Here is a 20,960-nt window from a genome sequence, read left to right as displayed (position 1 = left end):
CTACACCACACTAAATCCCTCACTGCAGGCATTGTGTATTATTAGCAAGCTGTAAGTTACAGATGGCTAAAACGTCTTCCACAAGACAGCCTCGTTTCAGATGTGCTTTTATGTTACTGTAAGTTAAGTACATGAAGGAACTGTTAAAATGATTGCCAACTGAAAAATGTATTTTTTGACTAAATGCAGCTTGCCTACTTTTTACAAGGCATTGTTTTATTGTAACCATAAAAACTTTAATTCCCTAAACCTACAATCTTCTCTCTTGAATTACACTTTATAGTTCGTTCACTCTGCAGCCTGTCAGCTTAATTTGTAACTTGTATAGATTTTCTGCCTAGCAACAGCAAGAGGAAAACATTCAAAAGGAAAAGATGTCGTACCAGAAAAACAAAAACAAAAAACACCACAAAAAAAGTCACAGTGACTTGGGGCAAATATGCTGCTGGAAACAACTTTATGTTTTTAATTACTTTTCAATCTGAGAGGTTCCAAAATCACAGGAACGGGAATGGACAACAAGACTTGAAAGGGCTTGACAAGGCAATACATCACTGCACATACTTTTCCATCCCAAAGTGCCAGGGTGTGGTTTGGAAACATGGCGCCAGGATAAACGATTATACGCTTTGCTAACCTGAGTGACCTCATAGCAAAAGCATGTGGGGCAACTACTAACATAAGGCCTTTTTATTGTATATAGGTTGCTTTCTGAATCTAATTATGTAAGTATATGAGGTCTGAGCAACCAGTCTGTTTAAATAGGTAAGAATTAACAAAGGCCTGCTGCATTGAGCATCTTTAAGGCTGAACTTTCTATATAGAAGTAATAAAACTAAACGTGTACATTTTCACTGCCAATGAGCTGGAGCACCTTTATTCCAGTAGGATGGACTCTCTCCAGATCCTAAGTGACACCTCTGAGCACAGATGGACTCCCCAGCTTGTCCAGCATGTGGCCACATCGCTACCTCCCGCCCTGGGTAGGCCCCAGCACGTAGCCCCGGCTGCCTGCGAGGGAACCGGGGGGCAACAGACACCACTCCCAATTTAGGAGCTGAACTTTAGACGCGAGGGTGAGGCTCAGGCACTGGAGACGCAGCATATTCCCCCGGGGGAGTTTCTGATTAACCAGACTACTTCAGGGGAGCTGACAGCCAGAAAGGAACCCGACCTCTCGGCCCACAGCAATGTCTGAGCCGGGGCAGCCCACCAGAGCGCAGCGCCACGACAGGGATGCTGCGAGCCAGCACTGAGAGCTGAGGCAAAGAAAACCCTCACCCGACCTGCCCACTGAAGCACCGACGGCACGCAGCCCCCCCGGCCCTCCGCAGGCTCCCGCAGCCTCTCGCGAGGTCGCTGCCCCCCTCCCCTCCCCCCGCGCTTGCTAACGTCACCAGCGGAGCAGACGGGGACAACATGGCGGAGCGGCGGAGGCACAGGAAGCGGATCCAGGTAGCTGGCCCTCTCCCTACAAGCCTGCCCTGCCCTGCCCTTGCCTCTTCCCTGGGCGGCAGCTCCCTCTCTCCGTCCTCAGGGAGGCCTTGCCGCGCCGGCTGGGATGCGCTGGGCGGCCTGGCCGCCCCTCACGGGGGCTTCCCTCCCTTTTCCGCGGCCTCCTCGCCACGACGTCGTGCCGTTGTGAGGTGATAGCGGCGGGCGGTGGGGGAAGCACCATCGTCTCGGCCGCCGCCGGTGCAGCGGGAGCCCGCAGGCCCGGGGACCTTCACACCAGAGCTCGGTAGAAGCCCGGGCTGGCAGCGGGCGACAGGTTTTCCTCAGAATTTTCTAGCAGATTCATAAATCCTCGTAAATACTGAGGGAAGCTGGGGTCCCTGCGGGGCGGAGGAGTGCCTGTAGGAGCGTTTTGGGAGTGCTGCAAGCGCTGGTTCCCCGCCGCGGCGGGAGGCTGAGGGGCGGCCGGCACGGCAGGGAGCCCGCCCTGGCCTCACCTTTTACCGGCGGGCCTGCCCTCAGAAGGTCTGCGCCCTCAAAAGTATATCGTCTTCGTCGAAGACCAGTGGGTGAGATGTCGAGCTGGTGCCTGTTTTTAATGGTCCTATAATACTTAGGATCTCACCCGTTACCAGTGTTGGGCAATAGCTTGATGTGGTATAACAACACTCAGAATAGGCGAGCAGCCACCTTAGCCGAGAGCAGACCCATCATCTGTCTGTTCCAGCGATCATAAGCAAAAAGGCATGGGGCAGATGGTATAAGCATCTTAAAAACAAACGTGCCCAGCCAGGAAATGGTTTGGTGTGGAAAACAGATTTGTTTTTAGAAAACATAACCGCATGTAAAAATAGACTTAATCAGTTTTGAGATCATGTTAAAATGTAGTGATAATTATGTGGTGTCACTTAAGGGCAAGATGAAGACATCTTAGGTATTTTCACTTACCTGGAAGTTCGGGCGTCTTAGTATATTAATTTTAACAGTGAGTTTTACAAAGTTTATTATGCATGTTTTGGACAGTTATAACATCAGGTACTATAATGGCTGTTACCATTATGTATTATTAACACTAAGCCTAAATAGTGTGTGTTTGGGATTTATTACTCTGCTGTTGAGTGGAGATAATATTCACAAGAGAAATCAGAAAGCCATTCAACAATGTACACTTCATATGTCATGTTTCTGCTTGGTTGCTCTCTCTCCTTTCTCATCCTTTCCCTTCCCACCCCACTTTCCCTTCCCACCCCACTTTCCCTTCCCACCCCACTTTCCCTTCCCACCCCACTTTCCCTTCCCACCCCACTTTCCCTTCCCCCGAGAAAGCAGAGATGTGCCTGTACATCATAGTTTTTTTTTTCCCCTTTAATTCAAACTATGGGAGCCGGGGGAGGTGGAATGCAAAGGGTAATTAATCAAAATCTGCTTAAGCAAGCCTTATCAATCACAGATATTCAATGAATTACCATAAAACATTACAGAATTATTATCTTTTCATACTCATCATAGACTGTCCCTTACCAAGGACGAAACTAGCTCAATAAAGCATCCATCAAACCCAAATTAAATGTAATCTAATGTTTTATACAATACACAAGGCAGTGGTCTTGCAGGCACTTAAGCACATACTTAATTTGCTGCCTGTTAGCAGTAAAAGTATTTCCCAGATTATTAGTAATTAAATTGATGTCTGGGTGTTAGCACTTACGGTTTAAGATTGTGGCCTGAATTTGAGATATAACTGGGCAGATAAATGTGTATTGCATCTTAGCAGTTTCTCTGTGTGTGTAAGCAACAGTGGGAAGACAGAACAGTGAACAAAGAATGTTGAATGCCCAAGTGGTGTTCTTAATTGGGCAGTGAATAAAATAACATGTATTTTTCTTAGTAGTTGGTTTTGGTTGGGGTTTTTTTTTTAAGCTTTTTGAACTTTATCGGCATAGTTACTGTATTATCGTGTTTCAGGATAATGCTGCAAGTTTCTTGTTTTAAAATGGAGTGTGTTATTTGTAGTTGTTGCAAGTGCTTTGGAAGCGTACATTTATTTTAGGGTGATGTGTACCCTAAATATCATACTGTATGCAAGTCTGACATCTGAATTGTCATTGAGTACAGCTGCATTTGACAAGAGAAAGGTTCTTAGGAGGAGACGGTGTGTTTAGCTGTGGAAGAGACTGATGTAATAGAGTTTGATACCAATTACTATCTGTATAGAACCTGGGTTATGAATAACTTTCATAGGATTTTATGTCTGCCATCAGGATTGGAATGATGTAGTTAGATCAGCTAGCTGTATGTGAGAGGAGACATGAAAAAAAGTCTCAGTAAAATAGTTCAAAGTTGCGTCAAGCCTACTTTCTGTGTTCTCCATTGGAACCGATAACAGGAAGGATTTGTTTTATAGATTGCATTTTCATAGAAGGACACATTGCCCAATCTGTATTACATAGCTTAGACTCTTTGCCTGGCCACAAGCTGAAAGTTATGGAAGTTGCAGAAATTGTAACTTAAAAAGTTTGAATAGAGACATTTTAGAGATAAAGTTTTCAAAGTGTCATTCTGACAGTGATGGTAATTTAACTGTAACTGACATGGAGATTACTGCAGACATGCAGTGGTGAGAAGAGACTGGTCTGTAGACTGCAGCTTGCTCAAGCCAGTGGGCTCCCACATTACTCAAATTTCTGAAATCAAGAATGCTTGCTGTATACAAAGGGCTTATTAAAAGAAAAACAACATATGTTGTCTAGTGGCTAGTTTAATATTTTTTCTTTAGACAGATACATCTCAAAAGATGGGAGGTGTCTTTGAATAGCCTGTTACTCCAGCAACCTGATCAAAGCTATTTCATTTCTTGGGGGAAAAATACCACAATTCCATGTGTTTCCCAAAATACTCAAGCAAAAAATCCTCCGAGTTGCTTCCTCTGAGAAGTGTTCAGCTGGGCAACATGTGGCAGGGCTTGGTTGGCAGGGCCGCAGTTTGACTGTTAAGTAGGTATTAAGCTTTGATTCCATTGGCTGGATTCCATTGTGCACAGTTCTGTTCTGGCCAGGTGAAGTTTTGTTTATCTTTGTGTTGCAGTTAATAGCACTTGAACAGCATCTTAGTGATGTGTCCTCTACTCTAGAAATGTTAATGCATATAAAAACTGCTCTTCTGAATAGAGAAAACAGTTCTTAGGTCAATGTCTCACTGCAGATTGATGGCTGAGGTGGTATCAATGCCGAATGCATCCAATTAACAGCACATACTTTCCTTGTTGACTTCTTTTTTCCTCTTCACTTGGATCACTGGATTAAAGCTTTGAGTCTCCTGATGAAGGACATCTACTAAATAGCATTGACCGTTGTAGCCTATGGTTCTGTCATGTCTTGGTTTGGTCTCTGTGGTAAGGAAGATGAAACAGCTGCATTGCTGCTTCCTATGCTACAGTTTTTTGTGAATGCCTATGGAAAAGATCTTCAGAAATGGCAACGCAGTGGTTGTCCAGTAACACAGAGTTTAATCCACCTTGTCCATTTGTCTTTATTTTCTCATACATTCTAGTAAAGCTGAGTGGGATGATAGGAGAATGGCTAAATAACTTCTTTGAAAGTGGGTGTTATTGGGTGATAAGGAGGAAGAAACAAAAATTTCAGGATGGAAAAATGCAGAAAAATAGGAATTAAAAGTAGCAGACCCGCTTGTCATTAAAACAAGAATCATTGTTTTTCAAAAATCTGATTTACATTTTGGGAGGTGGGAAGAGAATCAGAACAACTGGCCTAGGGTTAGAAGAGGATGGAAGCTGGTGTGTTTTGGCTTGAAAATAGTGTACATAGCTCTTTTAACATGTGTTTAAGCTCAGAAAAAATAGTGATTGCTGGAAAGAATAAATGAGGAAAACAAATACTTCTATTTTATAGGATATGTATAGGACAAAAAAAAACCCTGTTAATCTTTTTCTGTAAAGAAAATTAATGGCTTGTGGCTAGCACACAGCCGTGGTAATCCAGAAGAACTGGTTTCTCTGCATGGTTCTGCCACTGTTTCTTTAAAGACACCTGGGGCAATCCATGTACTGGTCATCAATGCAGAAGTCAGACTGTATTAATCACTGAAGAAAATGCAGATGGAGTCCTAAGACCCTAACGCATGGAGTTTCTTTTCACTCCCACCCAGTGATCTGTCATGCTTATTTGTGAGCTTTTTCTCTGCCCTATTGCACCTTTATTTCTTTTAGGCAAAATATAAATGTTTCATCAGAAAGGTTGAGTACTTACTCCCCTGCCACAGAACATCCTCTACTCTAAAGTCCTGAGAGTCAGTAGGGAAAAGAAAGAGATAATTGTGTGATTCAGCCCAAGCTTTGATGTGTTCAGACCATCTTCAATGGAGATAACGCTAATGCAGTTGTAGCGTCCTTATAATACATGGAGAGGTGTGAGGAATGGAACATGGGTTGAAGTAGTGTAATTTTGGACGTAGCTTCTCAGCTTGAAAAACAGGCTCTGCGTGACAAATGTGCTTAAATTTCTTCTTATCTGAAAGCTATAAACTATTGGGCCTCAGAAGTCATCTGTGAGGGATGGTGTTCTGAAAATCAGAGTTCTAAGATGTAAGAGCAACAAAACAAACTAGATACTAATTTTACTGATTTTGATGACCTGTTTAAAACAGAGGAGCGTAAATCCTTGTGCATTTGTCTGCACATGAAATAACTTGTCTTGTTAGTAGTAGTCGTCATTTACACTGTTCTGATTTTCCAGAAACCCTGTTTCCATTACAACGCTGTGGAAGGAAACCATCCTCGCTTGGGTCGAACCTGTCTCCTTGCAACTGTGATGCAGGGGTGGGGGGGCACGGGGGCAAGAGTGAAATTTTGAACCACAGGTATGCTCTGGCCTTTTGACATGCACTGTGTGATTCCAGGAGTAAGAGAACCTGAAAAAGTCATATTAAGGTAGAGATAAGAGGGAGAAGGCAGCTCACGAGCACACTAGTTTTAATAGCGCAGTTCAGATGTTTTTATTTTTAACATATACAGGCGGCTTTGCTGCTGCAGTCCCAGCGTGAATTAACTGGGAACTACGTGAGTGTATTGAAGGAAGTTCTGAATGCACCGTGCTATACGTCAGTTTGGGAGATAATAGTAAAAATTAGTTTGATTCAGGTTTTCCTTTCACTTCAGTGGGTCTGAAAGGTCCCTGGGCTTGAAAATCTCGGTGTCATTTTATGAACTCATATAGGACAGAATTTTGGTAGGAATGCTTGAGAATTATTCCTGAAAATTTGAAAATACCAGTGCATTCATAGTAAGTAGGTAGGCTGAGCCCTATTTTCAGCCTGCCTGTAGATGGAGTTCTTCTGTCTACATAAATAAAAAATTTGATTTGATTTTATTTTTAATGGCAGTCTTCCAGAGTTTGTAAATTATCAGGGATCATAAATCTCCAAATTTTACATGCTCTCTAGTGACAACATGCATTTTTCAATATACAAAATTAAGTAGATGCAAGGGTCTAAAATAAAATCTGGAGCAGAAGTATTTGGAAGCTTGACTCTAGCCTATTTTTTATTACTGGAAAACAGAGTTTTAACAGAGAAGACATTTTACAACATCCCAGAAATATATTACCTGAGATGTCTCTTGAATCTTTCTAGTTTTCCTATAAAAGCAAACTTTAAATACCAGGAAGTTTTCATATGCTTTTTAAGGCCATGTGATCTTTTGTAAAGCTTTATAGTTTGCTGAGAACTACTCCTTGATTTATTTGTATAATGCTTTTCAAAATGTATAAGGAGACTTAAAGTGTCTGGCTTTTGGCTAGTTTTACAACCGAACATAAAGATCAGTTGAGTTGCATCTTAAAAAAGTTGTGCTTAGGATATTGAAGTTTTCATTGCTTGTGTTGATTTCATTTTATGATAAAATGTATTTTTTATTTCTGTCAGTTGTCTGGTGTAATATTTTAACAAAAACCTGGCTCTGCAAATTAAAGGGATGAAAACAGGATGAAAAATGGGGATTAAATTGCAGAGAAAACTTTCTCAGAATAAGCTCAATGTAACTGTAGCAGTCTTTCTCAGAGGGCAGAATTTTTGGTTGGAAGGTTATAAAAGTAGCCCACAGAAAAAGATAAAGCAATACATAGTAAGGAGCAATCAAAGTAGAAAAATCCTGGTGCCAGCCACTGCCTGTGTAGTACAGCACATGACCGAGCAGAATCATAAATATTTTAGGAAGAAGGAAAAAAAAAAACCTAGCAGAGGAATTAACATTGATGTGAATATCTGTAGCTTCTCTGTTTTACTGTCTGTGCTGTGAAGAACAACATTTTGCCCTATGCATTGTTGTTCCAAGTTTAATTTCCTGGTAGGAAATACTAGAAAAGCATTATTTTGAAAATGAATTGCTGTATGTAGTCATCAGTCTTCACTGTACCTTAGCATCATTTGCTGGATTTAATCCATTTTAACTCCTTGTGTTGCTATTAGACCACATCTGGTTTGGTACCAAACTTGGTAGCATCATTAGCGATGTACAGTTCTGTGGAAGGGTACATCAGACCACAGTATATATATTATGAGCATACATGCAGTCAGCTAGTGAATAGTTTTCTATGGGTTATCTCATGTTTTATACAGATTCTTAAAAATTAAAAAGGGATGGAACATGAAGGAGTTAATGTAATCCCTATGAGGATTATTAAAATCATCTGACTTAATTTGCGCATGTGTTTTTGAAGCAAACTGGTGAGTGTGAGAGCATATTTCTGTATAGAGATAAAGAATTTAAACTTTGAAAAATTCTCAGTAATATCAGAACTAACAAACTGTGGAGTCTTTTGGATATCTTATGTCTGTGTTACTGTCTTTAAAATTGTCCTCAGATAGGAAAAGCAACAATCTCCTCTAGAAGGATAATTCATTAACCAGTTCATTTTGAAAGTTTGCTATGCAAACTGTTGAAAATTAACAACTCTTACTAGCAAAGTTTTTATTCTGGTGTAACAACATCTATTTAACCTTGCGTTTTCACTTATCATGCTTCCTGTGCTACTGCCATTAACATCTTAAAAAGCGGTGATGAAGGTTGTATATGTTTATTGACCTTTAAAAACATTGTGTCTTTAAATAGAAACCTCGCATTCCGTGTATTCCTGTAAATCACCAATCTGTTTTGTGGGTTCTGTAATCTATTTCTTTGGCCAGCACAAGAAAATAGGTACAGAAAAGGTACTGCCAGTCTGAGAAGATGTCCTGGTGTCTCCCTGTTACTGATCCGCGAGTAGTGGGGGATTTGGAAAATTCAGCCTTACTGCTTCAAAGAATTCTTACAGAGAGGAAGTTTGCATGACTCAGTGCAATATGCCAAACACTTGTTTCAGATATGATTTTGTGAAGCAGGAGCATTCCTTTCCTGCTTACAGATAACAGGTCTTAATTTTACATAATTGAAGATGTCCGCCTCCATCCTTCTGCCTTACACATTATTGAATTCTGCTGCCTCTCTGCAAGTTGGTAAATATGCAGAGGTGATGAATGTGTGCAGACTAAGGGCTCTCTTTTCTTAAAATGACTGTTTTGACGTTCATGTACTTCATCCTGCTGTGCTTCATCATCTCTAGGTTAGCAGAATCTCCTTGATGGTACTCTGAAGTTCAAGTGATTTTGTGGTCATGCAGTGATACTGAAATTTTCTAGCCAAATCTTTCAGCTTCTTTTCAACATGATTTTCTCCTCTTTCACCTGAAATTCAAGCTGCTTTGTATTCTGTCAGTATGTCTACATTGCTGTCATTTCATACATTCTCATTCCTCCCTCTTTTGTTTTCCTTTGTTCTCAGCTTCACAACTGTTTTCATCCAAGCTTGTATGCCTTAAACAGCTTTCCATGTGCCCAGTGCTTACCTCTTAGCTCATCTCTGAGTTTTCTCTTTTTACAGAGCTGTTAAAGTTGTTCCTAGGTGTTGCCTTCAAATCGCCTAACTTAAGAATTCCTGCATTTTTGCTCTGTGTAGACAGGAAGTTCTTGGGGGAAATGACTTGACCTATTTTCACATCTTTTACATTTTACTTATTATTTATATATTGTCATAAAACAATGAGGACTTTGCAATATTTGATTTTCAAGCCCAAATGAGTGATTTTTCTTTTTTCCCATGTGTTTAAAACTGTATTAATTTTGGACTTTTACCATTGTAGGAGGTCGGTGAGCCATTCAAAGAGGAGAAGACTGTTGCTAAATACTTACGTTTCAACTGTCCAACAAAATCCACCAACATGATGGGCCACCGAGTTGATTATTTTATTGGTAGGGTTACTTTTAACCAGAGAATGGAAGTTTCTTCTAACTTTGTACTTGTACTTGGAGGGGGGGGTGTGTTTTGTTTTTATTATTAGTGCTTTATCTAATAAGTACTGAAGTTATCTAGGCATTAACAGCCTGAAGTAAACACAATAAACTTTCCACTCTGTGATTTAAAGATGCATAGTTTCAAGAGTGATGTATTTTAGAATAGTGGCTAGTCGTACCTTAAAGAGTGAGAGGATGTGGAACATCACAATTGACTGGTTGGTGTGGTTCAAGGAATGTAGACTAAATGTTAAAATGAATGTTGTTAATTTTAATGCATTTTTGATTCTGTTCTCCCCTCTAGCCTCAAAAGCTGTGGATTGCCTCTTGGATTCGAAATGGGCAAAGGCAAAGAAAGGGGAAGAGGCTTTATTTACAACCCGAGAGTCTGTAGTTGATTACTGCAACAGGTATGGCCTAGTCTCATTAATTAAGTTTATTAATGAGTATAGTTGTCAAGCTATTAAGTTGTCTTAGCTATTTCGGAACCAGTTGCACTTAGACGTCGTGCATTCTCAAACGGGGTTGTTTGTAAAAATGATGATTGCAGTTTTATTACTGTGTTTGAAGGTGGAAACAATGTTGTTTCTTCATCTTGGTTCTTGAAACTCTCACACGCTTTCATTATGCGTGTGAGGCAGCAAGATGAAAAAAATAATTTTCCTAAATTTTATAGTTTTTTTAAGTTAGTAGGATCAGAGCTCTCAAATAGCTCATGTGGAGCTGGTCTGCCATCATGGTAGAAGCTGGATCCTGAGGTTTAGATTATGCCTCTCAAATGGTCAGATGTCCCTTCAGTGTACTCGCTGAAGCTGTTTTCAGAGTTTTAAATATTAGCACAGTCTACTTCCTTTGCCTTTTGGAAGGGATGGAGAAGTATCTTAATACAAAAATAATCTCTTCAGTGTAAAAGGCTGCTTAGGCTCTTACGCATATTGAAAACAAGTACCTTAACTCTCTTGTCATGGCTATTGCTTGTTTTACCTGTCATATTAAACAAAAGAACAAATAGCAGATTCTGCTCCTTCATCCTGTGTCAGTTGCATCAATCAATTGCATTTTAAAACAAGTTACCAACTGAGTTCATAACACTGTTCAAGTACATAAGGTCTCCTGGTACTCTTATATACTGATCTAAGTTCAGTAAATTATCTTTTGAGGGGTTTTGCTCACAAATAAGCTACGGAAACAGTGCTCTTTTCAGCAGATCTATAAAGGGTTAGCGAGTTGGGAATCAGCAAGCAATGTGAACTTCACTAGTTATGGCAAGGTCTGTCCTGCTTCAGGACCGGGCTGTTTGCTGTGCTGGTACTATGGCTGTGTGCTCGGAGCAGTAGGTCTTGTACAGTCTCATCTTTTTATAATTCCATCAGAGGCAGGGGTAGCTCCCACACCTGAAAGAGCTGTCCTGCGGGCAAGACCTGTCCTGTGGGCTGCTCAGTACCCAAGCCCCTAAATTTCCACCTGCAAAGAAAAGTAGTTTCTGCCAAACAAGTGATTTTTCTGTTGCTAGAAAGAGAATCCATGTCAACAGTTGTCTGAAGGAAGGGTTTTTTACACACCTGAAACAACTCTGCCTGACAGTCAGCATGCACATAAGTGTAATTGGTAGAATGACTTCTCTATCCTCAGCGAGTTCCTCAGTTTAACCAGCAGTATGGCATAAAGATTTGGTCTGCAGCAAGAGATGAAAGAAAGCAAAGACAAATCAAGTTGATTTGTTGCTCCAGATGAGGATTTTTGGTGTGAATGTGTGTTTGGGTTTCACACCCCACTGCTTCTTCTCAGTGCAAAGAGCAGTATTCTGTATGGCTCTTCCTATTCTGAATTTGACTATGATTCTTTCAACGACGTTACTTGCTGGTGACAAGGTTAAGGGTGAGAATCCCAAATACTATTTCCTGGAGCCCGCTGGCCATATGTATACATGCTCTAAGGTATATTTGTAGCTGCTGTGAATGGAATGTTTGCACATGTACCACAGTTTAATCAGGATGATTTTATTCATCATGCACCACTTGCCGAGGAACTTGGTAAGCCATATGTGCACTGTGAAATACACTGACATGAACCTGAACATAAATATTGGATGAAGTTGCATTAGTGGGAAAGATAATTAAATTGACCTGGTGGGTTTCACAGTCTTGCGTCTTGCATATTCATTCATATCTATGCAAAATGCTGCCACAGAAAAGTAGGAGATTTACCCAGTTTTGAGAAGTAAGAAGTGAGACCCAGGATAGTTAGATTTTGTGTATTTAGTTATAAATAGAGCAGATGATGGTGATCTCTGTCTTTCAGTCATGCTAGTCATGATTATAGTAGATATTCTAGAATGGTATCTGATAACAGTTGAGAAAACATCATTATCACACAGCCATACTTAAATGTATCATTTAACTTTTTTCATTTTAAGACTCCTGAAAAAACAGTTCTTTCATCGAGCATTAAAAGTGATGAAAATGAAACCTGACAAGGATACAAAGAAAGAAAAGGAAAAAGGAAAGGCTGAGATTGGGAAAGAAGAGGAGAAAAAGAGCAAGAAGGAAAGCGTCAAAGATGACAAAAATAAGAAGGAGAAAGAAAAGAAGAAGGATGGTGAAAAAGAGGAGTGTAAGAAGGTAAGTACTGTCTGTCAGAGGAGAGAGAAACCTGTGACAGGGAATATAGTAGCTGGTGAGATTACTTGTGCTTAAAATATAGCTGGTTGTTCTAAAATGTGACATACTTTTTTTTTTTTTTTTTTTTGCCTGTTTTCATCTCTAAAATACGCTGGGATTGTGGTTTTTTTGGTTTTTACTTTAGGCTTGCTCTGATTTTGATCTAGATCAAAAAAGAGGCTTCAGCTGTGCCTTGTTTACCCGATCATCTTCCAGTGTGGGCTGAGATAATAAAAATCTACTTCTCTTAGCTGCAGCAGGCAGTGATGCTTTCTATGTTAGCACAGGATGACACACAGGCGTGGGACCAGACATCTGAGAGCAGTGCAGCTGCACACCTGAAACAAAACCAAGTTTGCGGTGTTTGGCAATAAGAATGTTTGGAGTGTAATATTTGATACATGATGCTTGTAAATAGCTCTGTGCTAGGGGGCCAGGTTTGTGTGGAACAGCTCCATTACTAACCTGTGTAACACTCAGTTTTCACAGGTTTCTGATTTACTTCCTTGAAAGTTCAAATTATCTTTATTATTTTAAGTCTTCATGTTTTCATTCCTGATTTATTTTATTAACAGAATTCCTAAATTAAAATGTTAGGAGTCTGCAGGAGAAACTTGAGAGGGGGATGTGGTTTTTTCCTTCTATATGCAGTGGTGTGAATCCAGTGAGAGTTAGTAGGATAGTGCTCAAAAGTGATTCCCATTCAGACACTCCTCATTGAAATAAGGGCATATATGACAGCTATAGTCAACATGTACAAGGATCTGGACCTCAGAAGAAAGCCAAATGGCTAATGAAAGAATTACAAACAAAACAATCTCACTGGCAGTCTAAACACAGATTATCTTAACTCTTGAGGTACTTTAAAATGATGCTGCTGCAAGTTATGAACCCTGACAGTTGCCTGTCATCTGGAGAGTTACATTAGTAAGTGTAATGTTCATTTTTAAACCAGTCATTATTTATTGAGCTGATATTTTAGTGGATTATATAAGACAATGAGTAGTAACTTGAACACCACCACAGAACAAAAATTAGAAAGTTCATTTTAAGCAAAGAAAATAAGCAAAGAGAAGGAAATGGGAGACAGGGAGGAGGAAGCACAAGATCCAGAAAGAGATTGAGGAGATAAACTGGCAGAAACCTATTCTGAAAGGATTCCCTTGTGGTAAATACAGAACAACTAATTCTAATAAAGTTAGGGTTGAAGTGATGTTCTCTGTTACTAATCTTTGTGCAGATTTCCTGTTAACTCTCTGGGAGCTTTGCTATGCATTTGAAGGCATAATTAATCCTGAAGTCATAGTCTAGTCCTTAGACACTAACTAAAAATAAGATTTCTCTTTCCTTACAATTTAACTTCAATTTTGTGCTTGTTTTCAGGATGAAACCCCAGGAACACCCAAGAAAAAGGAAACTAAAAGGAAATTTAAACTTGAGCCACATGAAGACCAAGTTTTCTTGGATGGCAACGAGGTAGGATTTATGGGTACTACCTCACTTTTAGTGTCAATGTACTATTGTCCAGTAGCAGGTTAGTTTACTGGATTTCTGCAAACTCTTGGCATGTAGAAAGAAAAATTAATGGCAATACGGTGGCTGATCTTGAAACACAGGTTTTTAGATATTTGCAAGGAGGTCAGAGGGAGATAACCAGTAGCTTAAAAAAATCACAAACTGTATTACTAGTAGTTTCTGTGTTGGTGGCCATGAGGTGCAGTGTTTGTCCTCAGGGTGTAATGGGGTGCTGGAGCAGGCTGCACAGAGCAGTTTTACAGCCTCCATGCTCAGCAGCTTTCCGGAGTGGACCCAGTAAAACCCTGAGTAAGCTGGGCAGGCCTTGCAGTGAACCCTGCTCTGAACAGCAGGCTGGGCTGGAGGGCCTCTTCAGGTCCCTTCTAACCCACATTATGCTGTGGCTGTTATTCTGCTGAAATATTTCTAAAGAAAACACAGACCTTTTGAAACATGATGTTCAGTCACAGGTGGGGAAATAAAAATATTCTTGCCACCCAGAGGCTGCCTGGCTCTGATCTGGGCAGATGGGTGACACTTGGGCATCCCTCGGTTCTCATCCTGGCTGTACTGCTGAAACTCTGATCTTAAATGCTTCTGCATACTTTGCTTTCCTGGAAGACAGAGAACTTAATTCTTTAACAGCTCTGTAATGCAGAGAGTAATTCTTGTGTTTTTAATGTTTGGTATAAGCGGGAAGCCTTTACTTCAGCAAAATTACACTGTGTTTGTGTTGATGCTGGGTGCCACTGTCCTGGAATTTCCCTGAAGATTCTTGCGTACGATGGTTATAAAACATACACAGCAGTGAACTCTAAATAAACACTTTGTGCTGAAAATGTATTTCCTCTATGTATCTTTATTTTGCTCTTCTCAGTTCTTTTACTGCCAGCCTTGTTCTATGTCATCCCACTGCATACAGAATCACACCTCCTTCTGATCCTCACTGTTGTCTTTTACATGGAGTAACTGTGATGGTGTGTGGCATTCAGAGTGAGGGTGCAGCACTGCATTTGCAGTACAACGGTATTTACTCCTTGTCTTAACATCATTTACTTTTTTGTTTATTAATGACCTGACATTGTTGAAGAACTGCAACTCTCAAGAGTTTTCTTTTAAGTAGGAGCTAATTTCGAGCCAATCCTTGTGTATGTACATTGAGTTCGTTTTTACCTTTTCTTCCTTATTTTGCACTTACGAACACTGAATATTATTACGCACTGCTTTACTGCCGGTCACCAGTCATGAGCTGCAGTTTGTTTGGACTCATGGAACAGCTGACTGGAAGCAGAGCTGCATTTGCATATACTCAACTCTCACACCTTTGAGAAGTAGAATATTAAATACATGTTGTGTCACTCTGAAAAACTGTATTATTGCCTCTAAGGTGTCCTCCTGCTAGTTCATACTAACACATTGCTGTGAGGGTTGCTGGTTTCTAGTAATTAGCAGCTTCTCTTCATAATTCGTAGCTGAGATTCAAATTGTTTGGTAGGAAAAAAAAAATCCTGTTTTTCTAGTTCAGAAAATCCTGCACTTTAGCTAGAAGTTGGTGGTGTTTTTTAACAAGGGTGAGCAAATCTGATTCAGAGGGGACCACAGTTCTAGCACAAACATTTTGTACTGTGTTGCAGCTGGAGACATGTAGATAACAGTGCGCTGTGGAACAGCAGGCACAGTTATACTTATCTGAGGCCATCAAATGGGACTTCAGCTGAATTGAGCATTTCAGCTGGTTGCTTTGTTCCATACGTTCAGTCTGGTTTTTTCCCCTCTTAAGGAAATCTCTTCAAAGCTAGAAGGAGTATGGCCAGCAGGTTGAGGGTGGTGATTCTGCCCTTCTACTCTGCTCTCATGAGACCCTGCTGTGGCAGGGGTTTGGAACTACATGATCTTTAAGGTCCTTTCCAACCCAAACCATTCTGTGATTCTATTTTGTTTGCACAAAAGTTTTTTTGACTTCATACTGAACAACATTAATGAATAAAGAAGGATGAAACCATACCTTGCTTCAGTGATACGTCTGAAATTTTCATTTCCCCATCAGTTTTTCTGTCTGATTGTTTTCCCAAGGATTTTGTCACCTGTAAGTTAAACGGGTACAACTTCTTTCATGAAGTAATTCTTTGAGAGACCCAGGCTGAGCTTTCCACTTACACAGTATAGAAACTTCTTCCCTTCCTTCTTCCCCTCCAATGGAAAGCCTCCAGCATGGCCAGCACTCTGCCCAGCTGCAGCTTGCACTGCCTTCAGCCTCCTGCCACAAGGCTCATTTTATAACCAGCACAGCTCAGGCAGTGCTGCAGGCACATAGGCATGTAGCCCCTTGGCTGTCTGTCTCCTTTTGTGCCTCTTCTGCTGGCAGAAACCTGTTTCAAGTCCTGGTCAAAGTATAACCATTCCTAGGATACAGGGGCCCCTGCCCTGCTCCTCTGACTCAGTACTGACTGCAGGGCCTCTGTTCAGCACCAAGTAGACAGCATGGCAGTAAGTGTTTGGATGAGGCAACAAATGAAATAATTTATCAGAGCTTGTTTTCCAAGTGTAACCCAGATTATTTCTGTTGTAGGTGTATGTGTGGATCTATGACCCTGTTCACTTTAAAACTTTTGCCATGGGACTTGTACTTGGTAAGTAAGAGCAGGTATTGGTGAGGACGTCATAAATGTAGGCGTAGTATTCCAGGCCCATCTGTCCTTGGTGAAGTTTGTCTTTTCCCAGATAAAGTTTTGCTCTTCAGTCTCAGCATGATGTGATATTGATCGTACTATATGAATTTTGAAGGGCTGCACATGTTAAAAAGTAAAAGCTGAAACATGCTTTAGCACAGATGTACAAGCTGGTTATTTCCATTGCTTTAAGCTAACAAGTAAGTGATCCTATAGGCAATGTGGCTTATATAAAAATGTGAAAAATATTAAAGGGATGATTTAAAGCAATGAGTGATAACCTTTCTGATCCTAAAACTTGTATTTGTGTAGGATAAGCCAAATCACCTGGTTAGTTTTCTTAATCTAAATTAGTATTGATGTTAACTGCTGATGTTAAGCTCACTGATGACAGTGAGCTAACAGATCAGTGTCCTACTGGTCTAGCCCTCTGACTTGTTCCTGCCAGCTTCCTCTGTATGGAACAAGCACCTCTCCTGAGAACTCATGTCATCCCTTGTGGGGCCACCACAACTTCCATCCCGCTCCCTGTGTCTCTTTCCTGCTGTACTGGTTATAGTCAGTTCCCTACTCCCCTTTTTACTTGTGCCCACTCCTCAGAGGGGCTCCTTTTGCTCTATTGGCTAAGCAGAGTGACTTGGAGTTGCTGAATGCAACGTCTCTACCCACTACAAAAACCAGTGAGTTTAGACAAGTTTTCAGCTATTGTCAGTACCTCATACTATGCTAAGCTAATACCTGGAATAAATAGTAAGCCTAGTACCTTTGTACCCATACCATCAAAAAATAATTGGCCTTCTCATGCTCTTCTTATCTATTTAGTGATTGCTGTTATAGCTGCAACGCTGTTCCCCCTCTGGCCAGCGGAAATGCGTGTTGGTGTTTATTACCTCAGTGTAGGTGCAGGCTGTTTCGTCGCCAGTATTCTTCTTCTTGCCGTTGGTAAGTGTTGGTCATCCTCACCGTCACCAGGTGAAGTTTGAAAGGTCACAAGCAAGGGAAACAGAGCCTACCTCTTGGATGTGATCTGAAATAGGCAATGAGCTACATACAGTCAGATCGATTCCTTGCTGCGGATTTCCCTCCTGGCCACTGGGTGTCAGAGTTGTGCCACAGAAAGAAAGAAAGCAAGCTTGTCACCTGGTTGTGTTTCCTGTAGAGTGGAGATCTGTGTACTGCCTCTTTTAAAAAAGAAAAAAAAAAAGGGGGGGAGGGGGCAAAACAAACCCAAGAGCTGTACATAAGAACATATTCAGCGGTGGAAATGATGTAACCAGGATTTTAAAGCTTTCTTCAGCTTGTATCTCTGTAGCAGAGGGGATTAAAAGCTAAATCATAGATACGGTTCATAATTAATGGGGTGGGGGAGACATGGTAAGAACAATTGATGCCACACTGCTGTTGCAGAACAAGAGATTTCCTCCTAAGGTCACCCCTGTCCCTGGCTTGGGGTGGGCCTGTAGTGCACATCTCTTACACCACAGGTGTACCTTGTGTGTCTTTATAATAAACCCCAGCATTTCTGGCTTTTTATATACAGCTCGCTGCATCCTTTTCCTGATCATCTGGCTGATCACTGGAGGAAGGCATCACTTCTGGTTCCTGCCAAACCTTACAGCAGATGTGGGCTTCATTGACTCCTTCAGGCCTGTGTACACACATGAATACAAAGGACCAAAAGCAGACTTAAAGAGAGAGGAAAAATCAGAATCCAAAAAGCAGCAAAAATATGACAGTGAGGAGAAATCAGATAGTGAGAAGAAGGAAGATGATGGGAAAACAGAAGGACCGAGGAACTTGGGAACAGACGGCTCTGGAGGAGAGCGGCATTCAGACACTGACAGTGACAGGCGTGAAGACGACAGGTCCCAGCACAGTAGTGGAAATGGAAACGACTTTGAAATGATCACAAAAGAGGAACTGGAACAGCAAACAGATGAGGGGGATTGTGAAGAGGAGGAAGAGACCGAAAGTAGGCCTTCACATGAAAAATCATAACTCACTGTGGTTTGGGGACTAAGTATGTGCAAATGGTTGGATTTTCTTTGTTGGCTGATCACCAAAACATAGACCATACAGTAGCGTCTTTGTTTGCTGAAATATACATGTTACCAAACAGTTTTATATCTAGTTCCTTCATTTTTTTTAACCATTAACTTGATTATTTGGTACTACGTTAATCATTAATATCCATTTACAGAAGTTTTATCAATCTGACAAGTTTTCTTTTGATTGATAGATTGCCCAGATTGTCCTCAAACATACTGAAAAACAGTTTTCTGGTACTTGCATAACTGGTCGATTAGTTTAGCTTCTCAAACTTGCTTTTGTAAAACAGGTGATAGTGGAAATGACCAAATCTTCGATTATTCCTAATTATTTGATCTCTAGTTAGGTAAAGCCCATCTTAGCCTACAGCTTTCTTGATATCCTTCTTGATTTTGTTTTCAAAAGATTGTGAAAACTTTCCTGAGAAAACTGGTTTTAGCAGAAGTATTTGGCTGAAAATGTAGAAGCTGGTAGTGCTGAATTCAGCTGCAGTGCTCTTTCTCTCCAGACTGCGTGCCAGCAACCGAGGAAATCCAAACTGGTTTTGTACATCTGGTTCACAGAAAGATGTCATCTCCAACAGGTGAAGGAACTCTCCAGGTTTGGAAATCCTGGCTGTTTTCCTTCTCCTGCTCCATCATAATTAAAAAATAAATATTCTGTACATAATTTACAAATAAAGCAAACCGTTTACTTTAACTGCTACTTATTATTTAGAGATTTGATCCAGCATTCAGTTTGTATTATTAAAGCCATTTTGTGGTGTATCTATCGGAGAAATGCAAGTCACGAGGACCTCACAGAATATTTGTGTATGATTGGTAGCTGTTCCACAAAAGCTTTAGTTTTGTGCCAACATTCCATGTATTTGAGTATGAGCAAATTGATCTTTATTAAATGAAAGCAAACAACATAGCTGTATGTATGCCTTAATGTTAAACTTTCTCTGTTCTGGAACCGGAATACTTTTAAAACTGAAGAAGCAGCAGAGTATTCCTTTGTTCAGAAACACAGGTAACTCAAAGCTAATACCATTAATAATTTGTTTATAAATATTTTGGAGTAGTTTGTATGGTTTCTGTTGTGTGTCACTTTCTGCTGGATGTTTAGAGGATGTATGTTCAGGTTACTTAAGCACTGAGAAAGCGAAGACTTGGCATCATTCCTCCAGATGACTCCAAGAGTGAGTATAGATTCGATTACCTCTCGGAGCCGCTCAGAGAAGATGAGGGTAAGCCTGGCATTTTAATGACTGACTTGGAGAACTGTTTTCCCCTGTCCTAAATTGGTTCCCCTTCCTTCCAGCATCGGCGTTTTGGATGAAGATACTAATTTTTTCAGATTATGCAAATATAAACATCATAATGGGTGCGTTGACAATTCATGGATCTGGTGTATTTGCTTCTTAAATATTTACTCCATCAGGAAACAGATAAATTGGATCACTTTTTTATTAATATAGCAAAAAATTAAAGGACCCATTACCTTAATGAATTGACTCCTGGATACTTCTGTGGTATCACTGATTACAACAGCTGAGGAAGTACATGACTTGGGTACATCTCGTGGTGAAAAAGCCGCTCCAGCAGGTGGTTTGAGGCACTCCTGACGCTTTGCTCAGGTGAGGGCTCATTCTCTTTGTGCTTGCATATCACACCTTCATGGCTGCTGCTGACAGGAGAGCTGCCTCTTCCTGCACAAGAACCTTGGGCCTGTTTGCTCTGTGAGTGCTGGTACCTCTGGCCTGAAGAGCAAGTGCTATGGCTTGTTTGGTAATTTGCTTTTCAGCAGGCAGGTGCAGAGTTACAAAACTCTTTGTGCTGAATGTTCATCGTGTTCAGTTCCTGCTGATGTTGATGGGAGCAAAACCGAGGGTGGCCAGCCTTGCGCATAGGCATCTTCCAGAGGCCATTTAGAGATTAGCACTAGGGGAGCGCTCCATAAACAGCATGGCAGAACACATGGGCTGGCAGTGTCCAGCAGTGGCTCACAGCAGGCTCCACAGCCACTGCTGGTCTTTGAAGAAATAGGGGATTTCAATAATTTCAAGTGCATTTGCTCCTAAAAGTGAAGTAACATCTTAAGGGCCTTGCTGAGGAAATAAGGTTGAAATGATTGAATAATAAATACTTAAGTAATGTTGCCATCTGCTTCCTGCTAAGTTGATGTGTGCGATATGCCAGCGCTACCTGCCTGTGGCCTGGGGAATGGCATCCAAGTCTCAAAATTAACTACAGAAAATTTGTACTGTCACCTTACTGAAGTCCTAGGC

General features: G+C 40.8%; 1 protein-coding gene across 3 annotated transcripts; it reads left to right on the top strand.

Moving 5' to 3' along the window:
- The first annotated feature begins 1,390 nt into the window (after positions 1–1,390).
- Positions 1,391–19,387, top strand: SEC62 (SEC62 homolog, preprotein translocation factor). 3 transcript variants are annotated; one of them, XM_080622771.1, is made up of 9 exons: positions 1,533–2,024; positions 6,207–6,330; positions 9,645–9,753; positions 10,100–10,205; positions 12,212–12,416; positions 13,839–13,931; positions 16,540–16,600; positions 17,462–17,581; positions 18,180–19,387. In XM_080622771.1, the coding sequence occupies exons 3-9, from the start codon at positions 9,723–9,725 to the stop codon at positions 18,635–18,637; spliced, it is 1,074 nt and encodes a 357-aa protein (XP_080478897.1). In that variant the 5' UTR covers positions 1,533–2,024; positions 6,207–6,330; positions 9,645–9,722; the 3' UTR covers positions 18,638–19,387. The 3 variants fall into 3 exon arrangements, with proteins under 3 accessions (XP_080478896.1, XP_080478897.1, XP_080478898.1); XM_080622770.1 differs by lacking the exons at positions 1,533–2,024; positions 6,207–6,330 and adding an exon at positions 1,391–1,455; XM_080622772.1 differs by lacking the exon at positions 6,207–6,330.
- The last annotated feature ends 1,573 nt before the right edge of the window (positions 19,388–20,960 follow it).

Source organism: Psittacula echo (assembly GCF_963264785.1).
Source record: "Psittacula echo genome assembly, chromosome: 7".
Classification (NCBI taxonomy): domain Eukaryota; kingdom Metazoa; phylum Chordata; class Aves; order Psittaciformes; family Psittacidae; genus Psittacula; species Psittacula echo.
This window is presented reverse-complemented; position numbering and strand designations above follow the sequence as displayed.

Excerpts from the sequence above, each read along its gene's own strand:
- SEC62 (XM_080622770.1), top strand. The coding sequence starts at position 1,420 with ATGGCGGAGCGGCGGAGGCACAGGAAGCGGATCCAG. Across the intron at positions 9,754-10,099 it reads CCGAGTTGATTATTTTATTG|CCTCAAAAGCTGTGGATTGC; the intron begins GTAGGGTTACTT and ends TCTCCCCTCTAG. Across the intron at positions 16,601-17,461 it reads TGCCATGGGACTTGTACTTG|TGATTGCTGTTATAGCTGCA; the intron begins GTAAGTAAGAGC and ends TTATCTATTTAG.